General features: G+C 38.9%; 2 protein-coding genes across 2 annotated transcripts in view; both read left to right on the forward strand.

The window, feature by feature from the left end:
• The window catches only part of LOC138019269 (uncharacterized protein YfbL-like), a 90,605-nt gene that overhangs the window by 50,555 nt on the left and 22,550 nt on the right, over positions 1 to 17,500 (forward strand). The window lies entirely within an intron of this gene.
• Positions 16,980 to 17,500, forward strand: part of LOC138019780 (uncharacterized) — a 2,858-nt gene continuing 2,337 nt past the window's right edge. Inside the window, exon 1 of the mRNA XM_068866669.1 lies at positions 16,980 to 17,500. This exon is cut by the window's right edge and continues 2,337 nt beyond it. Within this exon, the coding sequence (XP_068722770.1) occupies positions 17,054 to 17,500 (447 nt within the window). The 5' untranslated portion in view covers positions 16,980 to 17,053.

The following is a 17,500-nucleotide window of genomic DNA, read 5'->3' on the forward strand; positions in this document are numbered from 1 at the left end:
AGTCCACTATTCGTCACTTTTAAGATACCAGATATTCCTTTTTCAAAGGTTATGTTGTTTCTCGAATTGACGTTCCATTCTTGAGCTCCATGAGGATATACTTTGTTTAAAGATCAATAAAACAACATTTGCACTACATCGGCTTCGCCGCCATTGCTTGTACTGTATCCACTGGATAAAATCTACGCCTTTCTGCTATCCCCTGAAACCTTCCAAAGATCTACGCACAAAGACAATACTTAGCAGGGTAGTGACAGAAAAGACCCCATTACGCAACTTTTCCATTTTCTCGATATGAAAAAAAAGAATAAAAATAAAACGGAGAAATTAAACTCAGATTATGACTGGATTGCCATATGGCAACCCAGTAAATAGCGGCTCTAGATTGCAATGCAGGCTAGACGCTATATAGGAGCGAAATTTGCCATCACGCCACGGATAGTAAATACTGACTTTCACGGTAAAAGTTATCAATGCTGATGAGGAACCAAGATCCAAAAATTCGATTTACCAAATCAAGAAACCTGCTTGTATTTTCGTCCAAAACCGAAAATCAAATGGCAAAAGACGGAAACTTCGGCAAACCGAAACAGACACCAAAACCGGCGGAAAAACCGCACACTGTAATTGTCGCTGGATAACAAAATAACGTTATTTTATTAATAATAATGACTTCAATCGTTCAAATGGAAAATATTGTATGCTTTGTCCAGTCTATTTCATGGCAGCTGCTAACTTTTGCAGCAGCTCAGAACGCAATATAGCGCACTCTGTCTGATTTTAGAGCTCTGAAAGTACTTTAATGAATGACATGACAAAAGCGTTGTTTCATATAACAATACCGGACACTTAAGCAATAGAGGACGTATTCCGTGTTTCCATAGCCTCATCTAAACACAAGTGGGAGTTGGGGGAATTCGAGACAGTTATGCAAACCCGAGACGCAGTCGAGGGTTTGCATAACTGTCGAGAATTCTCCCAACTTCTCGAGTGTTTATATGAGGCCATGGAAACACGGAAAAAAGTCCCCTATTGCTTTTATAAAATAATTCTCAAAGACAATTCGACAAATGAAACGAACAATTGAAGGAAAATTCTTGATTTGAAAGAGATTTTCTTGATACACGCTCATATTTCCTACCAGCCAATCAAAACGCGCGTCTGACAACACATAACCAATCAAAATTCGTGCGATGTCACAGCAGTGTTTCCATACTCTCATCTAAACACAGCTATTGACCTGTCCAATGAGAGTGCGCGTACTATCCTTATTATTTTCTAAATTTAGTTGGAACACTTAACGAGTTAATGCAGTAGAAACATCGTCTAGAATCATCGTGTTACAAGATCGCAGCTTATCCCGTTTCCCTCTCTCTCCCGAATTTAATGTTGCTTGAGAATTTTTCGGCAACTGCTAGTAGTTGTGAAAACCAATATTGAAGGAGGGGGAAAACGGGCATGGGTGTTTCAACAAATCTTACGAGCATTGAACGTTGTAGAAGGAAACTCAAGGCTACTTGATTTATTCCCCTCCGGTCAGTCCCTACCCAAGGGCTTATTTGTCAGTTGCTGAGGTTTTTTCTGATGCGAACAAAAGATTCATTTCCTCATGACTATCATAACTTCCAAAGCCACCCAAACGACAAATTAATATGGGCAAATTTGTACTACACACATGGCCTCCTCTATGGAATGACAACTCAGTGCTAAATTTAAAACACCCCAAAATAAAAGTTTGCCAAAACAGAGTTGCGTTTTTGAGATGAAACGCCGGATATGTAAGAGCTATGCGAAACTGACAGTAGTAATTTTTGGCTTAGTCTATCTAGTGAGAAAAGATAACCTTTTGGGAAAGGAAAACTTTAACAACTGCGCAAATAATCGGTGAGTCTAAGGAAAAAGCGCGCTATGAGACATGGTTGAATTGAGTGCCAGACATTTGTCTAAAGGTATAATGATTCTTTAGGACTCGCACCGCAATTTTCTCTTTGTTTACTTGCAAGCGAGTTCTGTAGATTTACGGTACTTGCCGGTTTGATTATGATTAACAAGTCGAACGTGGTTCAGCGTTGTCTGTACTCTTGTCGACAACGATATTCGTCATCACAGTGTCAAAATGTGATTATGATTAGCCGACCTGCCGTAGGTCTTCACATGAAACTCAGCCTCATCTGTCACATTTAATTAATTAAATATTTTTTGTAAAAAAGAAATCACAGAATTAAAGAAAAGGCGATTTTTCGGGGGGACCACTGCAAAATACCCGGCCATTATTGCGTTCTTGTAGTGGCATCACGGAGATTAAGATCTACGACTCGACGGTAACGAATTGAAAACTTCATTTAAAATTGCAAGTTCAGATTTATTGGTCTTTTTCGTCATTATGTCGGTTTGTCTAACTTCTGAAAACTAGTGCAACTTTCCAGGAACTGAATTTCTTTTATTTATTTTATTTAATCAATTTGCCAACAAAGGCAGGTGACAACAAGCGCAAGCGCATATGCAACAATGTTGAAGGAGGGCGAAATCGCCGAAAACGGCTTCAATTTCATTCAACATTCGCGATAACAAAAGAATGTTGAATGGTTTTTGAAGCAAAGTTAACTTTGTTGTTTAATAAAATCGAACAGACGTTGAAGCCATTTTCCCGCCGGGGCCCTTAGCCGACGCTCCTTGTGACAAACCATGCACTTCATTAGAGAAAATCAGGAAAAAACGTCGATGCAGCATTTTGATATTTTTACGTGGAATGCCGAAGGCATCCACGTCTTAAAACCGGGCTGGAATCTTTTTTTTGTTGGTAGTCACAAATGTGCATACCCCACGGATATTGAATTAATCTCCGATCGGGTGGACTGATTTATATTCCCTACGGTATTTCCAAAATTCTCTGTCCCGAGGAGAACTCCTATACTTCCCAAGCCATCACGATTTTCCTCTGCTAGCGCGTTATACCACTCGGCCACCGTGACACATTTCCGTAGGCTTAGTGAAAAAAAACATTTATAATAGAATCTTTCCGCCCGCCATGATTGTTTCAGTATTAAACTATTCGATAAAGTGGATAGATGCTTTTTCTTTGAGAAAGGCAAGCTTTAAAGGTAAGGAGAATTTTCTACGTTATTTCTAGATCTTGCTTCGTACTTGTGTGTTCCACTGTGAACATTATTATTTTGCATACAACGAATACTTCATTAGAAGCATTTTGCATAGAACGAATACGTACTCCAATATTTCTTGGGAACCAGTTTGTTCGCCGTTTTGACGTAGAAAGAAAATAAGAAAATAGCTTTGAACGGCCAAACAAGATAAAAAATGAAATCAAGTTTAGCTATCGCCGTCACGGGGACTTCGCAGCCGTCCCCCATCCAAGTACTAACCTCATTCGGAGGAGCTTAACTTCAGCTGACACTTGGACTAGCATCAACGATTGTGATCTTTATGTTAAATTCGCACATAGATCTTGTCGAACTTTATAACACTTGAAAGAAAAAAAAACGCACTAACAAAAACCAGGTGTTATGCCGTCATTTTGTCACAGATGTATCCTTTGTTTCGTGAGTTGTCAGTAAACACCCAAGGTATAACTTTATCACAGGCGGCCGCTAAAATCGATGTCACTTCCGATTTTGCGATTTTACTTGTATGACCAAAAGTACGATAGGAAAATTGAACTCTGATGGAACGTAACAAAAATCTCCCGAAATGTTTTTCGCTGATGGCAAATTGTTTTATTCTCGATCGACACTTCCTAAAAGTTCCTTCTGCTCTCCTTAAAAACTACATATTAATATTTATTTACTTTTTCGTCAATATTTGTTTTGCATAAAGCAGGCTAGCAAAATCTGTACCTTGCTTTGTTCGCATTTTTGAGCGTTAAAATAGAATTTTTGGGCGTATGTTCCTGACAGCAAAAGTCGCATATTTTAACGTCCCCCATCCAGATACTAACCCCGCTGGAAAGGGGAAAAAATTTTTAGTAACATTGGTCTTGGAAAGATGTCAGAAGCTCAGAGTACACGCTTAAGCTTGTGGTGAAAAAGAAGTTGTAAATGATCAACATATCGGCTTTGAAGCCAAGTGTTTCTCGATTTCCTGTTATTTTCTTCAATCGTTCTGGGCTTAGTATTTTACTGAACCACATGTCTTCTTAGGGGGTATATAGCAAAGATGTCTACCATGGCACCGTAATGATTTACGATACCAGGCCCGTAGGGAGGGGGGGGTGCGAGGGGTGCGCCCGCCCCCCCCCCCCCCCCCGCAGACTGCTGAGGTCCACTTTTTTGTTAACAAAATAACTCCTACAAAAAAATAATAGTGTCGTTCTCTTTGTTCTGTTCTAATTCGCTGATTGCGTAGTACAAACAATACCGATTTACAACTTTATTTCTATTTTTGTTATTTTTAAATAGTGACATTGGCATTGTTATTCTCTACATTGTAAAATACATACGTAAAGCATTCTCTTTGCCACAAAAAATCAATTTTGAAGTTCAAAATTTGACAAATATCCACGTTTTTAGGTTCGCTTTTAGCGACCTATATTGCTATCATACTGACCTTCAAAACGCACGAAATGCAGTCTCAGACAACTTAATTTTAAAATTTCCGGGGGGGGGCATGCCCCCGGACCCCCCTAGTAAAGAGCGCCTCCGGCGCTCGTTGGTCCGTATAATCAACTGATCGCACCCACCCGTAAAAAATCCTGGCTACGGGCCTGGATACCAAACAATGTCGTGTACTATTAGAGCTACATATTGTGCAAGGACTTGAATCTCCTGGAAAAAACAAAACGCCGCTCAGTTGACAGTTATGGAAAAAAACACTGTCAAGTTACTGCACTGCCACACGCAATGCGTTCTTACTTTAAAAAATATCCCGTATCTCGTCAATTCTATCCCCCTTTTGTTTCATGTTTTCAACTTTTTGTTCACAGTTTCCTTTGCTTATTTTTGTTTTTCAAGATTGACTTCTTCTAATGTAAAGTTTTTCTGACTATTACCCCTGAACAGCATCTGCGAGCAGCGGTTGAAACTCGTTTTAAAACCCAGTTTCTGAACAACTGGCCCAGGATGATAAGTTGTTGAACTGTGATTTGTAATAAGTTTTTCAGATGATTTAAGGCTGATCCTGTAATTTTTGGATGAAAGGAGTTAACGAAGCAAGTAAAACTGTAGGATTTGAATTAAGTCTTCTTCCAAAAAATAAATAAATAAAAGATCCCGTATCCTCATAACCTGCTAATAGGGCTTCGTTGTTTGCATTTGCAAATTTAGTAATATTAGTAATGAGTTTTTACAACAAAAAACTTTAAGTTATTTTACAGATGTATCTTTCTAGTAATCTTTCGCCATTTTCCGAAGTCTACCTGTACTTGAAGTTCACTGTAACTGGACAATTTGTGTTAGCTGTTTGCGCATTCCACGGATACGCCCTTGTAGGCGTCTTGTTACTTTTACACAGCGGCCTTTAATCGAGTAACGAATGGATATTTATTTTTTTTTAATGAAAAAACCGTGTTCAAATATACCAAGTATTATGTTGAAACTTCCAAATAAAAAAGCGACAATACTCTGGTGAATAAAGTTATTTTCAAATAATGCAATTTTTTGTTTGTCTACCTAAATGAATTTAATCTGAGCGTAAATGACAATGCTTTATCAACAGCAGCTGGAGTTCACCATAAATGCAAATCTCGTGCTTGCTTTTTCATGTTAATGAAAGTAAATTCATTTAATAAATTAAACAACTATTGAAGGAGGCGTACGCGACGAGAATTTTAAGTCAGCAATAAAAAAAAAAAAAGCCAGCAAAGGGAGGAATGCATTTGCATGGTATTGCATTGAAGATCTAAGAAGACCTAAAACCGCGAAATGAACACTCAGTCAGTCTTTGCATTGCCATATATCATGTTTCCCTCTTTTACGAAGAAGAGAGCTGGTCTCTGTTTTCTTTCAACAAAGTTCAACAACGTTCAACGTGTTGAATGGCATATTGGCATGACACACTGTTCAACAACAGCAGCTGCAACATTTGTTGATCAACAAATGTTGAACCGTGTATCACCGGCTTTATTATCAACTGCGGATTCACACGCAACAGCTCCCCAGATTTTTTGCAGTGGTCTTTTTGGATTTCTACCGTCTTAGTCCTTCCATCCGTCTAATAGGGAGTTAAACGACGAAGACGACGACGGCAAAGACAAAGCCACAAAACAAGAATATCATTGGTTAAAATAGGAAAAATAATTGTGCCACACGTGCGACAAGCATTTTAGCAAAAAAGCTTGTACCTCGAGTTGCAGCTTGATGTTTAAGGCACCAGAAAGCATTTTACCTTAACTTGCTTTTTTCAGCAGAAAGGAGGTGATGGGAGAGGAATCACAACTGGGTACTAGATGTGACTGCAAAAGGAGACTGTTATGAACTAATGAAACTGGAACTGGTCACTGCAGCAGAATGCTTGTCGTGCGCCCTTTTACGGACTTTTAATTGACAGAAGCTGAGTGAAATGCAATTTGTCAATACCTTGCTTGCCCTCCTATTTGATTGACTTGTAAGCCCCAGAGATAAAAATGGAATTGAAAAGCAAAGATCAATTTTGAGAGCAGAATCAATGATTACTTATTAATTAACGGCCTTCGGAAATGAGTGATCACTGATCTAAGACTTGAATAATAATTGTAATAGTAAAATTAATTATAATAATTCCCATTGCGCCTGCAAAAGCAAGCTGGTCCAATTTAATAGGCAAAACATATCGCGGAATAAAAAAATAAGGAATACAAGGTGTACAGTTTGAAAAATTCAATTAAAGCTCACTATGGCTCTGTGACATTCCAAAAAGAAACACCCATACATAATGAAAATGTAACAGAAATCTTGTATGGGTATCCATCCCCGCCAAGATTCAAACTTGTTGTTCTTAAATCCAGACCTTTAATTCAAGCATTCTTACTATCTTGGAGTAGACGACTAGGCGACCGTATCCGCAAACACCTTCGCGACTTGTTGTTGAGAAGAATGACAAAGATGCATCTAAGCCAGTCGCTCGTCATTTTAATCTCCCTAACCACTCCAAAAAGCACACGGCTATCTGCGGCCTTTCCCTACATCTAGGTACGACGGAAAGCCGCAAGAATCTGGAGCAAAAATTCATCTTCCAAATCGGCACCCTTAATCCTCACGGTATTAACAAACGCTTTTCATTTAACTAATATTTTCCTATTTTTCACGTTGCCATGGCCATGTTACCACCAATAGCATAGCTCCTACTCTACTATAAAAACTATACGTAACCCACAATTCCTCGATTCGCTCTGACGAAGGGCTAACGCTCGAAACGTCAGCTTTTAGAATCTCTGTACGGTGGCCAATTTACATTATCAACTCAGTTGATAAAACCAAATTTTTGTACCTTGCAGTTTCGAATCAACTCGCAATTATTAAATTCAAACATTCAATTCCTCAATTCAAACTTTCAATTCGGCAATTTAAACATTCAATCTGTTGAGCAAACATTCAATTCGTTGAGCAAACATTCAATTCGGTTATTCACCGGTTTAAATATTATATTGATTAAGTTTGAATTTTGGCGGAGATGGACACATATAGTAGTGTAGTGGTGAAGACACCGTTGAACTGTTGATCTGGAGGGTCCGATTTCGAGTATCGGTAAATGCATAGTACACTTCTTTGTTCCCTTACACATGTTGTAATGTTGGAACTAAATGTAAAAAAAAATGTATGAAAGCAAAAACCGATAAGATGATACGAAACGTTAACTGAAGATGTGTTGAGATGCGTAAGACAGAGCTTGAGGGAAGGTATATAGGTGCAGGGTTTTCAAAAGGTTTGTAAACTAGCGGACATGTTTCTGAAAGCACCGTTTTTCCATAGTACAAATTTACCATACTTAAGCTTTCGATCCATACTAATTAGACTATTATAGGACTTGTATTTCCTACTTTTTTAGTTTTTTTATGCGGTTTTTTGCATAGTACAAATCTACGATAGTTAGACTTTTGATCCATACTAATTAGCTTATTATAGGACTTGTATTTCGTACCTTTTTAGCGTTCCGAAATTCGACCAAAAAATGGGCCATTTTTTGCATAGCACAAATCTACGATAGTTAACCTTTCGATCCATACAAATTAGGTTATTATATATAGGACTTGTATTTCCTACGTTTTTAGCTTCCGAAGTTCGACCAAAAAATTGGCCATTTGGTTTTGTCTTGGTCCTCCCTTTGCTATTTTGCGAAAATGGCCATTTTCGATACTTTTCGAAACAGTGTTATTTCTCGCCTAATAGGTGTTTTTTGATGCGGTGTTTTGCATAGCACAAATCTACGATAGTTAAGCTTTCGATCCATACTAATTAGGCTGTTATAGGACCTGTATTTCCTTCTTTTTTAGCCTTCCGAAGTTCGACCAAAAAATGGGCCTTTGTCGAAAACTTTGTCTTGGTTCCCCCTTTTGCTATTTTGCGAAGAATGGCCATTTTCGATACTTTTGGAAAAAATGTTATTTCTCGCCTAATAGGTCTTTATGCGGTTTCTTGCGTAGTACAAGTGTGAGATAGTTTAATAGGCTTTCGATCCATACTAATTAGGCTATTATAGGACTTGTATATTTCCGACTGTTTTAGCCTGCCGAAAGTTGGACCAAAAAATGGGCCATTTTTGAAAATTTTTTCTTGGTCCTCCCTTTGCTAGTTTGCCAAAAATGGCCATTTTCCATACTTTAAAAAAAACGGTTGTTTCTTGCCTAATAGATATTTTTTCATGGGGTTTTTTGCATAGCACAAATCTACGATAGTTAACCTTTCGGTCCATACTAATTAGGCTTTTACAGAACTTGTATTTCCTACTTTTTTAGCCTTCCGAAGTTCGACCAAAAAGTGGGCCATTTTTGAAATTTTTTTCTGGGTTCCCCATTTGCTATTTTGCGAAAAAGCGCCATTTTCGATACTTTAAAAAAAACGGTTATTTCTTGCCTAATACGTGTTTTTTGATGCGGTGTTTTGCATGGTACAAATGTACGATAGTTAAGCTTTCGATGCATACTAATTAGGCTGTTATATGACTTGTATTTCCTATTTTTTAGCCTTCCGAAGGTTGGCCAAACAATCAGTCAATGTCGAAGATTTTGCCTTGGTCCCCCTTTTGCTATTTTGCGAAGAATGGCCATTTTTGATACTTTTGGAAAAAATGTTATTTCTCGCCTAATAGGTCTCTTTTATGCAGTTTGTTGCGTAGTACAAGTGTGAGATAGTTACGCTTTCGATCCATACTAATTAGGCTATTATAAGACTTGTATTTCCTACTGTTTTAGCCTTCCGAAAGTTGGACCAAAAAATGGGCCATTTTTGAAAAGTTTGCCTTGGTCCCCCGTTTGCTATTTTGTGAAAAATAGTCTATTATAGGACTTGTATTTCCTACTTTTTTAGCCTTCCGAAGTTCGGCCAATTAAATTAATGGATTCCATATCATGGTCTACAGGTAATTACACCATCCATTAGCTTTGAAACATCGCGTTTTATTTACACTTCAGTCCAGAAGAACTAAACATCACTCCTATTGAGAAATCCTTTCCGGCCAAGTTACAAATATATACCTCGCATGCCGGCTCAAGACTTACCTGCGTATCAATTGATTCTCGGGCTTCTTTTTTTTCTTAACCCTAATTTTTCCTTCAGAATTCTCAGGGTTTCCTGTAAAGTAGCGAACTTTTTTCTGAAGCAGCGGACGTGACTCTTTTTGCGCTGCACACCAAAGGCGTGAGCTACCTAAGGGAGTCTAGGGTATGCTCCCCCAGGAAACTTTTAAAATAGAACACTCAAAAACGCTGTTTCCAGAAACTTTGAATCCAAGGATCAGTTTTCCAGGCAAGGCTGGAGTTCATCCAAATTCTCTTTTAATTAAAAGTAAGGCCTGTCCACACATATCCGTATTCGTATGAAACCGCAACATTTTTTCTCCGTTTTAAAAACAATTCGCGTCCACTCTGGAGAGCGTTTTTGAAAAGTTCCGTTTTCAGTGATTGTTTTCATCGGATAGGTGTGGACGGAATCCGTATCTGTAAAGAAAAAGTTGCTTTTTCTTTCGAAAAAGGATATTGCGTGTGAACGGGGCCTCAGCAAAAAAAATAATTATAATAATAAAAAATAAAACAAACCCCTTAAATATCATGGACATCAAAGTACCGGACATGGAATGGTAAACGACCGGACGAAACGTCCGGCCTCAAACGAGAACCCTGAATTCTCTCATTTCCTCGCGAGCATCATTATGGCACTGTGGTCTTTATTCTTTATTCTTTTTCAACTTAAGCTATCGCGAGTCCATAAGGGGCGATATAATAAGTGATCTGCTACAGGGAAAGTCAAAGCTAGAGTTAAGAAAGTTATCAGGGGAACATTGGGTTTAACCCTCATTCGTTAACATCAGTGAAATCGACGCAGAACCATTCATAACAACTTGTTATATGATATACCGCCCTTGTGCACTCGTGCAACGGAAATTGATATTATTCTACTGTTACGCCATTTTACCATAATTGGTCGAGAAAATATGAGTCGGTATGCACTGTAGTGTCTCGGTTTGACCGCTTTAGAACAGAGCAAATATGGACGGACCGGGAGTTTTTCAATAAAAAAATTGTTTTCAACACGATGCAAAGGCCAACAATTAAGCTTATCATCGCTTGCCACTAGTCATTTCGTTTATCCAATGAAACAAATGATCTTTGAATGGTTTCGTCTGTGTTGTTTTCGTCATTCGCACGAGCCTTGTTATGGAACCGATATGATTCTCTGCCAATGCAGGAAGAAGCCAAAATACTAGAAAATGGCGTAATAGGGAATAAGAAATCCCTTACTCAAAGCCTTGACATGCATGCATATAATATGCGCCTAACCGCTGACCTAACATGCTCTCGTATGTTATTGTTTGCCTGCTGTCTGCTTGTTTCCCAAGTTTTTCAGCAATGGTATGGTTTTCACAATCGACCGGGCTTCCTGGTAGACTTCTCTACTGCGAGAAACCCCATTTTTGCGATCCACGCTGCACCTTCGATCTTCATTAATGACCGCCATCTTGGTCTTCTCACACATCACAAGTCCACAGTCCCATTGTATGGCGCTCCATCAGCTTGTATCACCATGCAACTGGTGAGGCTAGGATCTTTTAAACTACTACTCTGCTCCGGTGATATTCTTCCAAACCCCGGCCCAGACACTAGACCAGATATACTTTGTCTGGCGTTCCTCGATCTGATTAATTATAAGGTACAGTTTGGTGCACTTGGTCCTCGGCCGAGATCCTTGGTCCGTAATCTTTCCGAACATGATGTTATATTTCCTCGTTAACTAAAATACCGCCGTGTCCTGACAACAAGCTCTACTCCTCCCGTTGCCAAAATCCGCTTCAGAGTCCAGCATGTGACATCCAAGGAGTTAACTAAGCCAGCTGTAAATCAGTACAGTCAGAAAAGGTTCCAAATTCCTGATATACCTATAAGCTGCAACAGTTGACCCCTCTCCGGATGTGGGGAGAAAGAAGATTTCTGTGTTGATTGGCACCAACCTCCAAGAAGTTTTCATACCACTTGAGGTTCGAAGAGGCAAACGTAATGAGCCAGTTGCCATTAAGTCGTGTATTGGATGGAGCATTCTTGGTGCAAATGCCAATTGTGCAAGCCTCTGCTTGTGTTCAAATTAATCTTATCAGTGGACAAGATGTTTACCTAAATGACAAGTTGGAAGAGTTTTGGAAAGTTGAGTCCAAAAATGTAACTAAGCCCACATCGGTAGAACATCAACGAACACTAAAGCGGATCAATGATTCAGTCTGCAAACGAGACGGCCATTACCAGATGGATCTCTTGATCTAATGCCTCTCTATAGTTTGATGCAACTCCTTATAGAAAAACATTACCAAACCGATTGTTTAAAATATAACTGTGACATGGAAAACTCAAGCCAACTATAAGATTTGGTTACTAATAGAACCCATCCTCAATAACAGAACTCTCCATGCGAGAATACACAAGAAGTTTCAACAATTATTTGGAGCGAGTCTTTATAGCAACGCTGAACTTATTCATGTTATTAATGCTGTATGACATTTGTTTCCATTTGACATGTTTGTGGTTAATACTATGGATAGTTTTGTGTTTTATATGTGTGAAAATTAAAGTTTTCGAGTGAGAGGCTTGCGAAAAAAGTACAAAAAGATAGTTTCCTTCAATCCTTTCAAAATTAATCTTTCCTTTTTTTAACTGCTTTGGTAATGCTTTGAAAGGTGAATCGAATTGTGTTGCCAAAAGACAGCGCAAAGGCTTGTCCGGGCAGATGTTTTCCCCGAACACGTGTTCGGAAAAATATTTTCCGTTTAAAATTTAGCAGATGAAAGATAGCTTCCAAGGTAAAAGAAGACACTAGAATTGTTTTTAGTTGAAGGACGGCAATTGTAAGATAGCATTTTTTTCTATTTCTCGGAACCCCTAAGGAATCCGCACTTTCAAGTGCCGTGAACACCTGTGAAAACTCTCAACAGACGGTCTTATTCATAGAGCGGTATCAAACGTGTTGAGGTAACTCATAAAAGTTCGGGGGAACCTTAAAAGTAACCGTATAGGCACAGGCCGCATCTCTTTGATCCACATTTGTACCATACAAATGTGGATCAAAGAGATGCGACCTGTGCCTTACAGAAAAGTTGTACATAATAAAAGCAGATACGCGCCACCTACTGAACAAAAGAAACGAGTTAATTTCTAAATGCAGACACAAGAACAAATACCTTTTGTCGAACTTAAAATAGCACGCTCCCCTAGAGTATTAGAATGGTCTTTAAATGAGTTAGAATGCAAATGTAAGATCTGTAGCCTGATGATTGTCCAAACATGAAACTTGAAGTCGCTACGCTGTGAAGTTGTCTTTCTTGTAAACGTTATATTCGCTCTACTTCACGTATCGAGCACTCTGCAGCTAACTGGAACCCCCTACTTGCGCTATATATATATATATATATATATATATATATATATACATATATGACTTCATAGAAGACTACCTTTCTTGCTAATGTTGCTGTAGGGTGAACTTCCTTCCTTAGAGAACCCCAAGGGTATTTACAAGGCAAGACAACTTCTTAGCCTACGTGTGCAGCATGTACTTATTTTAACAAATAGGTATCATTGCCATTTGCGTGTAAATAAACGCACGACATACTTAGGTTGTTTTCATAATTTTGAATTAATGGTGGCATTAAACGCAAGCGTAGGTTTCTTTTGCGTGTAAGGTCCTCTGTCCCTCTACGCCAGGTACTCATTTTGAAGCATAATTAGAGCAGTTGGAAAGGTGCCACCAGGAAAACGTTTGTGAAAATGTCAAGTTTTTCTTGTCTGTTGACGTTTTTTACAAATTTAAATAGAATTACTTCCGGCTTTGAAAAGCTCGTAATGTTCCTGACGCATTTAACGTGGATAAATTGCATGAATAATTTATTTTGGTCATCTTAAGAAACATTCGAAAATTGTAAATTTTTTTTGAAATTCTCTTTTTGTGTCCCAATCATTTCTTTAATCAAAACTTATTTCAATAAGGCAAAACAGTTCTGGCTAAAAAACTGATTGAAACGTCAATTTCGAGAAATTAAACTTTATCCTTCCCTCTTGCTTTGAAATCTATTTCTGAATATGGTATCTCCAACCTGTTTGCGTAACCTATTCCTCAAAATGTAAGTGGTCTATGACATAAAGTCGCTTCTAAATGAAGTTGATTATTTATTTTGTTGCTTTTATTGTGGATCATTTCCGACCCCTTCGAGAAAATGCAGTTTTTTCTAACAAGTTCTTTTTTTTGAAGGGCATCTTTTTTTATCTACAAGACGGTGCCTACTATTGTTATTTCGCATGCGTTCTGCACATCTCAAGATAATCGGGTTTCCTATCGGTTATACTTACTAATTCAGGGATATTTTTGCGCGGTTTAAAACTATCCGGAGAAAGTAGATCTTAGTAAGTATTCTTTGAAACCAAAAAGAAAATTGGGGATAACCATGAATTTTCGAGAGGTAATTAAGCTTCAATTTGAGAAAGAACCCCATCCATTGTTTTGTAATTTAAAGCTTTTTACAAATATTATTCTTGAATTATCTTTGAAAAGTGCGTGTTTACCCCCAATCCCCCAATTTGGATTTCAATAGCACTTGTGAAGATCTACATTTCCTTCATAAACCGGGGAAAAAATACCTTAGAATTAGTAGGCACCGTCCTTAACAGGATGCCGCGTGACACGACAACGGTAAATGTAATATAATATATCCATTAATTTGAGTAACGCTAGTCATTCACATGGCATAAAACAGTAGACAGCAGGCAATTGATTTGCACTACTATGGGAGTTATTAATTAAAACGTATGTAAATCCATATTGGGTTGTGCGCTATAAAAGCGTCGGCTCTTAATTTGAATAACATTAAGGAACTGATCAAATCGACTCTACGCAAAGATAAATATCCCGTAAAATATATTTAGACGACCAAGGCAGATTTCCTTGTCAAGTTGAGGTTGATTTGCAGAAAAAGTTATGGCCACAAACAGCACTAATTCCACAGGCTCATATGAGAATTCTACAAACTCCTCTTTCAGCAGAGGTGAACCCCTAGATCGCTTTACGACAACAATAGTTGTTCTTTCTTTGCAACTCCTCGTTACCTTGGTGGGAATTGGCGGAAACATCATCGTATGTGTCATTACATCGAAGAAACGAAACTTAAAGATCGCCAGCAATCACTTTATTCTAAATCTCGCCTTGGCGGACTTAGGGATTCTAATCATTTATTATCCTCTTCATGTTGTCTGCATAGAGCTCTCTTTCTCGTGGCCTTTTGGTAAGTTCGCCTGTCAAGTAATTCGACCCTTCTTTGACATTTTCTTCGGGGCTGGTATTTGCTGCATCACCGCCATTGGCTTTAACCGCTACAGAATTCTCTTTTATTGCATGAAACCGCAGATGAACGTGCAAGAAGCGAAGCGCATTCTGCTTGTTATATGGCTTCTGCCGTTCATAATCGTTGTGATGCCACTGTTTTTCGTCATGGAACTGAAACCCATTCCGAAGGTGGGACTCTGGATTTGCCAAGCCACCTGGCCCAACTTGATCTCCTTTAGGTTGTACCATGCTGCTAACAATCTGGCATTTTATTTCTTTCCCCTCGCCATTATAACTTCTACTTACGTTCGCATACGAAACAAGCTGCGAGATAATATTCGTAGAAACGATAGTTACAGACTAGCAAACTTAAGGTCCAGAGACACTGCCCTAAAAGACGTAGACCACAGAACTAGGCAAAATCGTCGCGCTCTAAGATTGCTTACCCCTGTGGTCGTAATTTTTGCGATTTGCATGGCTCCTAACGTCATTATGACGTTGTTGGAAATCTTCTCAAAAGACCCAAGTAAGACCTTCACGGGCCTCAAGTACATGGGAGAGCTTCGCCGACTTTTCCAACTCTTAATGCTCGTGAACTCGTCTGCAAATCCAATGATCTATTCGGTGGTTAACAAGAAGTTTCGTCGAGACCTTGCACGTCTAATACGATGTGAATAAGTTTGAGCACATTTCGTAAGAGCTCTTCTAGCGGCAAAAAGAGGTCTATTTCCTGTAGCTCCGTCAAAAGGAGATCGACTTCGTCTAAAAGAGGCCCAAAGATAGGGTCAAGCCGTAATTCTACAGATAAGTTACCAGCAAAAGTAGATCAGAAAAGGCAATGAAATTAAGAAGACTAGTATTTTGACCAGTAGACTAAAACAGTAAGAGGACAAAGCAGATGGCAGCTAGCCGACTTAAAACTAACAGAAGTTTGTCAAATAAAAATACAGCACCCCAGATTCTCATCTAGTTGATAACCGACATTTGAAATTGAAAATCTCAAAGTTTGGTGTTAATCAGGCTAATTTTGACTGAGATACAGCCATTTAAATACGTCAAAATTTACATGCAAAGAAATGTTTGGTCATTCGTATGCAGCGTCTGAATGGATGGCCATACATTTCTTTCTTAATTTTGACGTTTTTAAGGGGCTGTATATCGCTTAATATTGCGTCTATTATCACCAAACTTGGGAATATTGTAAAGCTCGGTGTGCATTTTCTGATGCAGTATAATTAATACAGGCAAACTCATTGTAAGGCACAAACTGCGAAGTAAACATTTGCCTCCCGCTTACTAAACAATATTTTGGTCTCATTTTAATAAAGCAAGGCTCCGGTGAAAGCAGTCCCAAAGACGCAAACACAAAATGTACGAACAATAAGGTGGGAGGTTGGGCAGAAATGTCGCTGCATGTGTCCACGCACAGTTTCTCCACGCTATGCACGCATCCTTCGACCGTCCTCTGACATACACCTGCTACAGAAAACCCCTGACAACAAGCTCTGCACGTCCCATTGCCAAAGTCTGCTTCAGAGTCCCACTTGTGACATCCAAGGAGTTAACTGAGCCAGCTGTTAACGAACAGTCAGAAAAGGGTTCAAGTTGTAATATACCTCAGCTGAACATCTCTGCTCTGCCATCACGATGATTGACCGTCCCTTGTGGAGTTGTTAAGCACAAAGTGATCTCCCAGTAAATTTTCACTGACGACAGTGCACAATGCACAGTGTTGATGCCAAAAAAGTAGTAATGAAAGTAGATTTCAAGATAGGTTTGGTTAATAGCCAGAATGAAAATGTGATTGATGTGAAATTTGTTTGGGAAGTCAAGGAAGTAACATTTCCTCTAAAACGTACCAGATTCACAAGGTCAGCTGAGCAATTTCTTTACACCATGTGTCTTTTCCAGAAGTGGAGAGAAATAAGTTTTCTGTGTTGATTGGCACCAAACTCCAAGACGTTATTATTCTCGGTTTTCACGTGACGTCACAGTACTTTCCAAATATGGACGTTCGCCATATTTGTGCCCCTCGAAGTGTGAAATTATATGGAAATGTAAGCCTTTTCTGGGTAGTTCTCGCGTTTTTTGAGCTGTTTTGCGGATGTAGTATGGATTTATCCCCGAAAATTGAGGAAGAAGAAATAAAGAAGTTTAGCAGCAAGATTCCTGTGCTTTCAGAGTATGCCACGGCCTTGGAAAGCCATGTAAAGCTGCGATACCTAAAGAAAATTTCGGTTGTAGGTATTGACCCTTTCATTATCCCATATGAGGAGTTCAATCCGGAATGTTTGCCACCAATCGAACAGTCCGATTTATTTGGTTACCTAGTTCTTCAGACAAGCTACTACACGAACGACCAGTTCAAGAATTATAGGAGTCTAGAAGCTTATAATCAAGTTGTGTCAGGGTTTGTGGCTTCGGTAGGTGGAAAGATCATTTCCGGGAAGTACGTTGTTGCAGCTAAAGTGCGACATTCGCAGCGGATGAACGATCCACTCGTGAATGTATGGATTATAACTGAGAGTGAAGGTGCAATAATTTCTGCTCACTGTTCT

Source organism: Montipora capricornis, chromosome 10 (genome assembly GCF_036669925.1).
Source record: "Montipora capricornis isolate CH-2021 chromosome 10, ASM3666992v2, whole genome shotgun sequence".
NCBI classification, from domain to species: Eukaryota; Metazoa; Cnidaria; class Anthozoa; order Scleractinia; family Acroporidae; genus Montipora; species Montipora capricornis.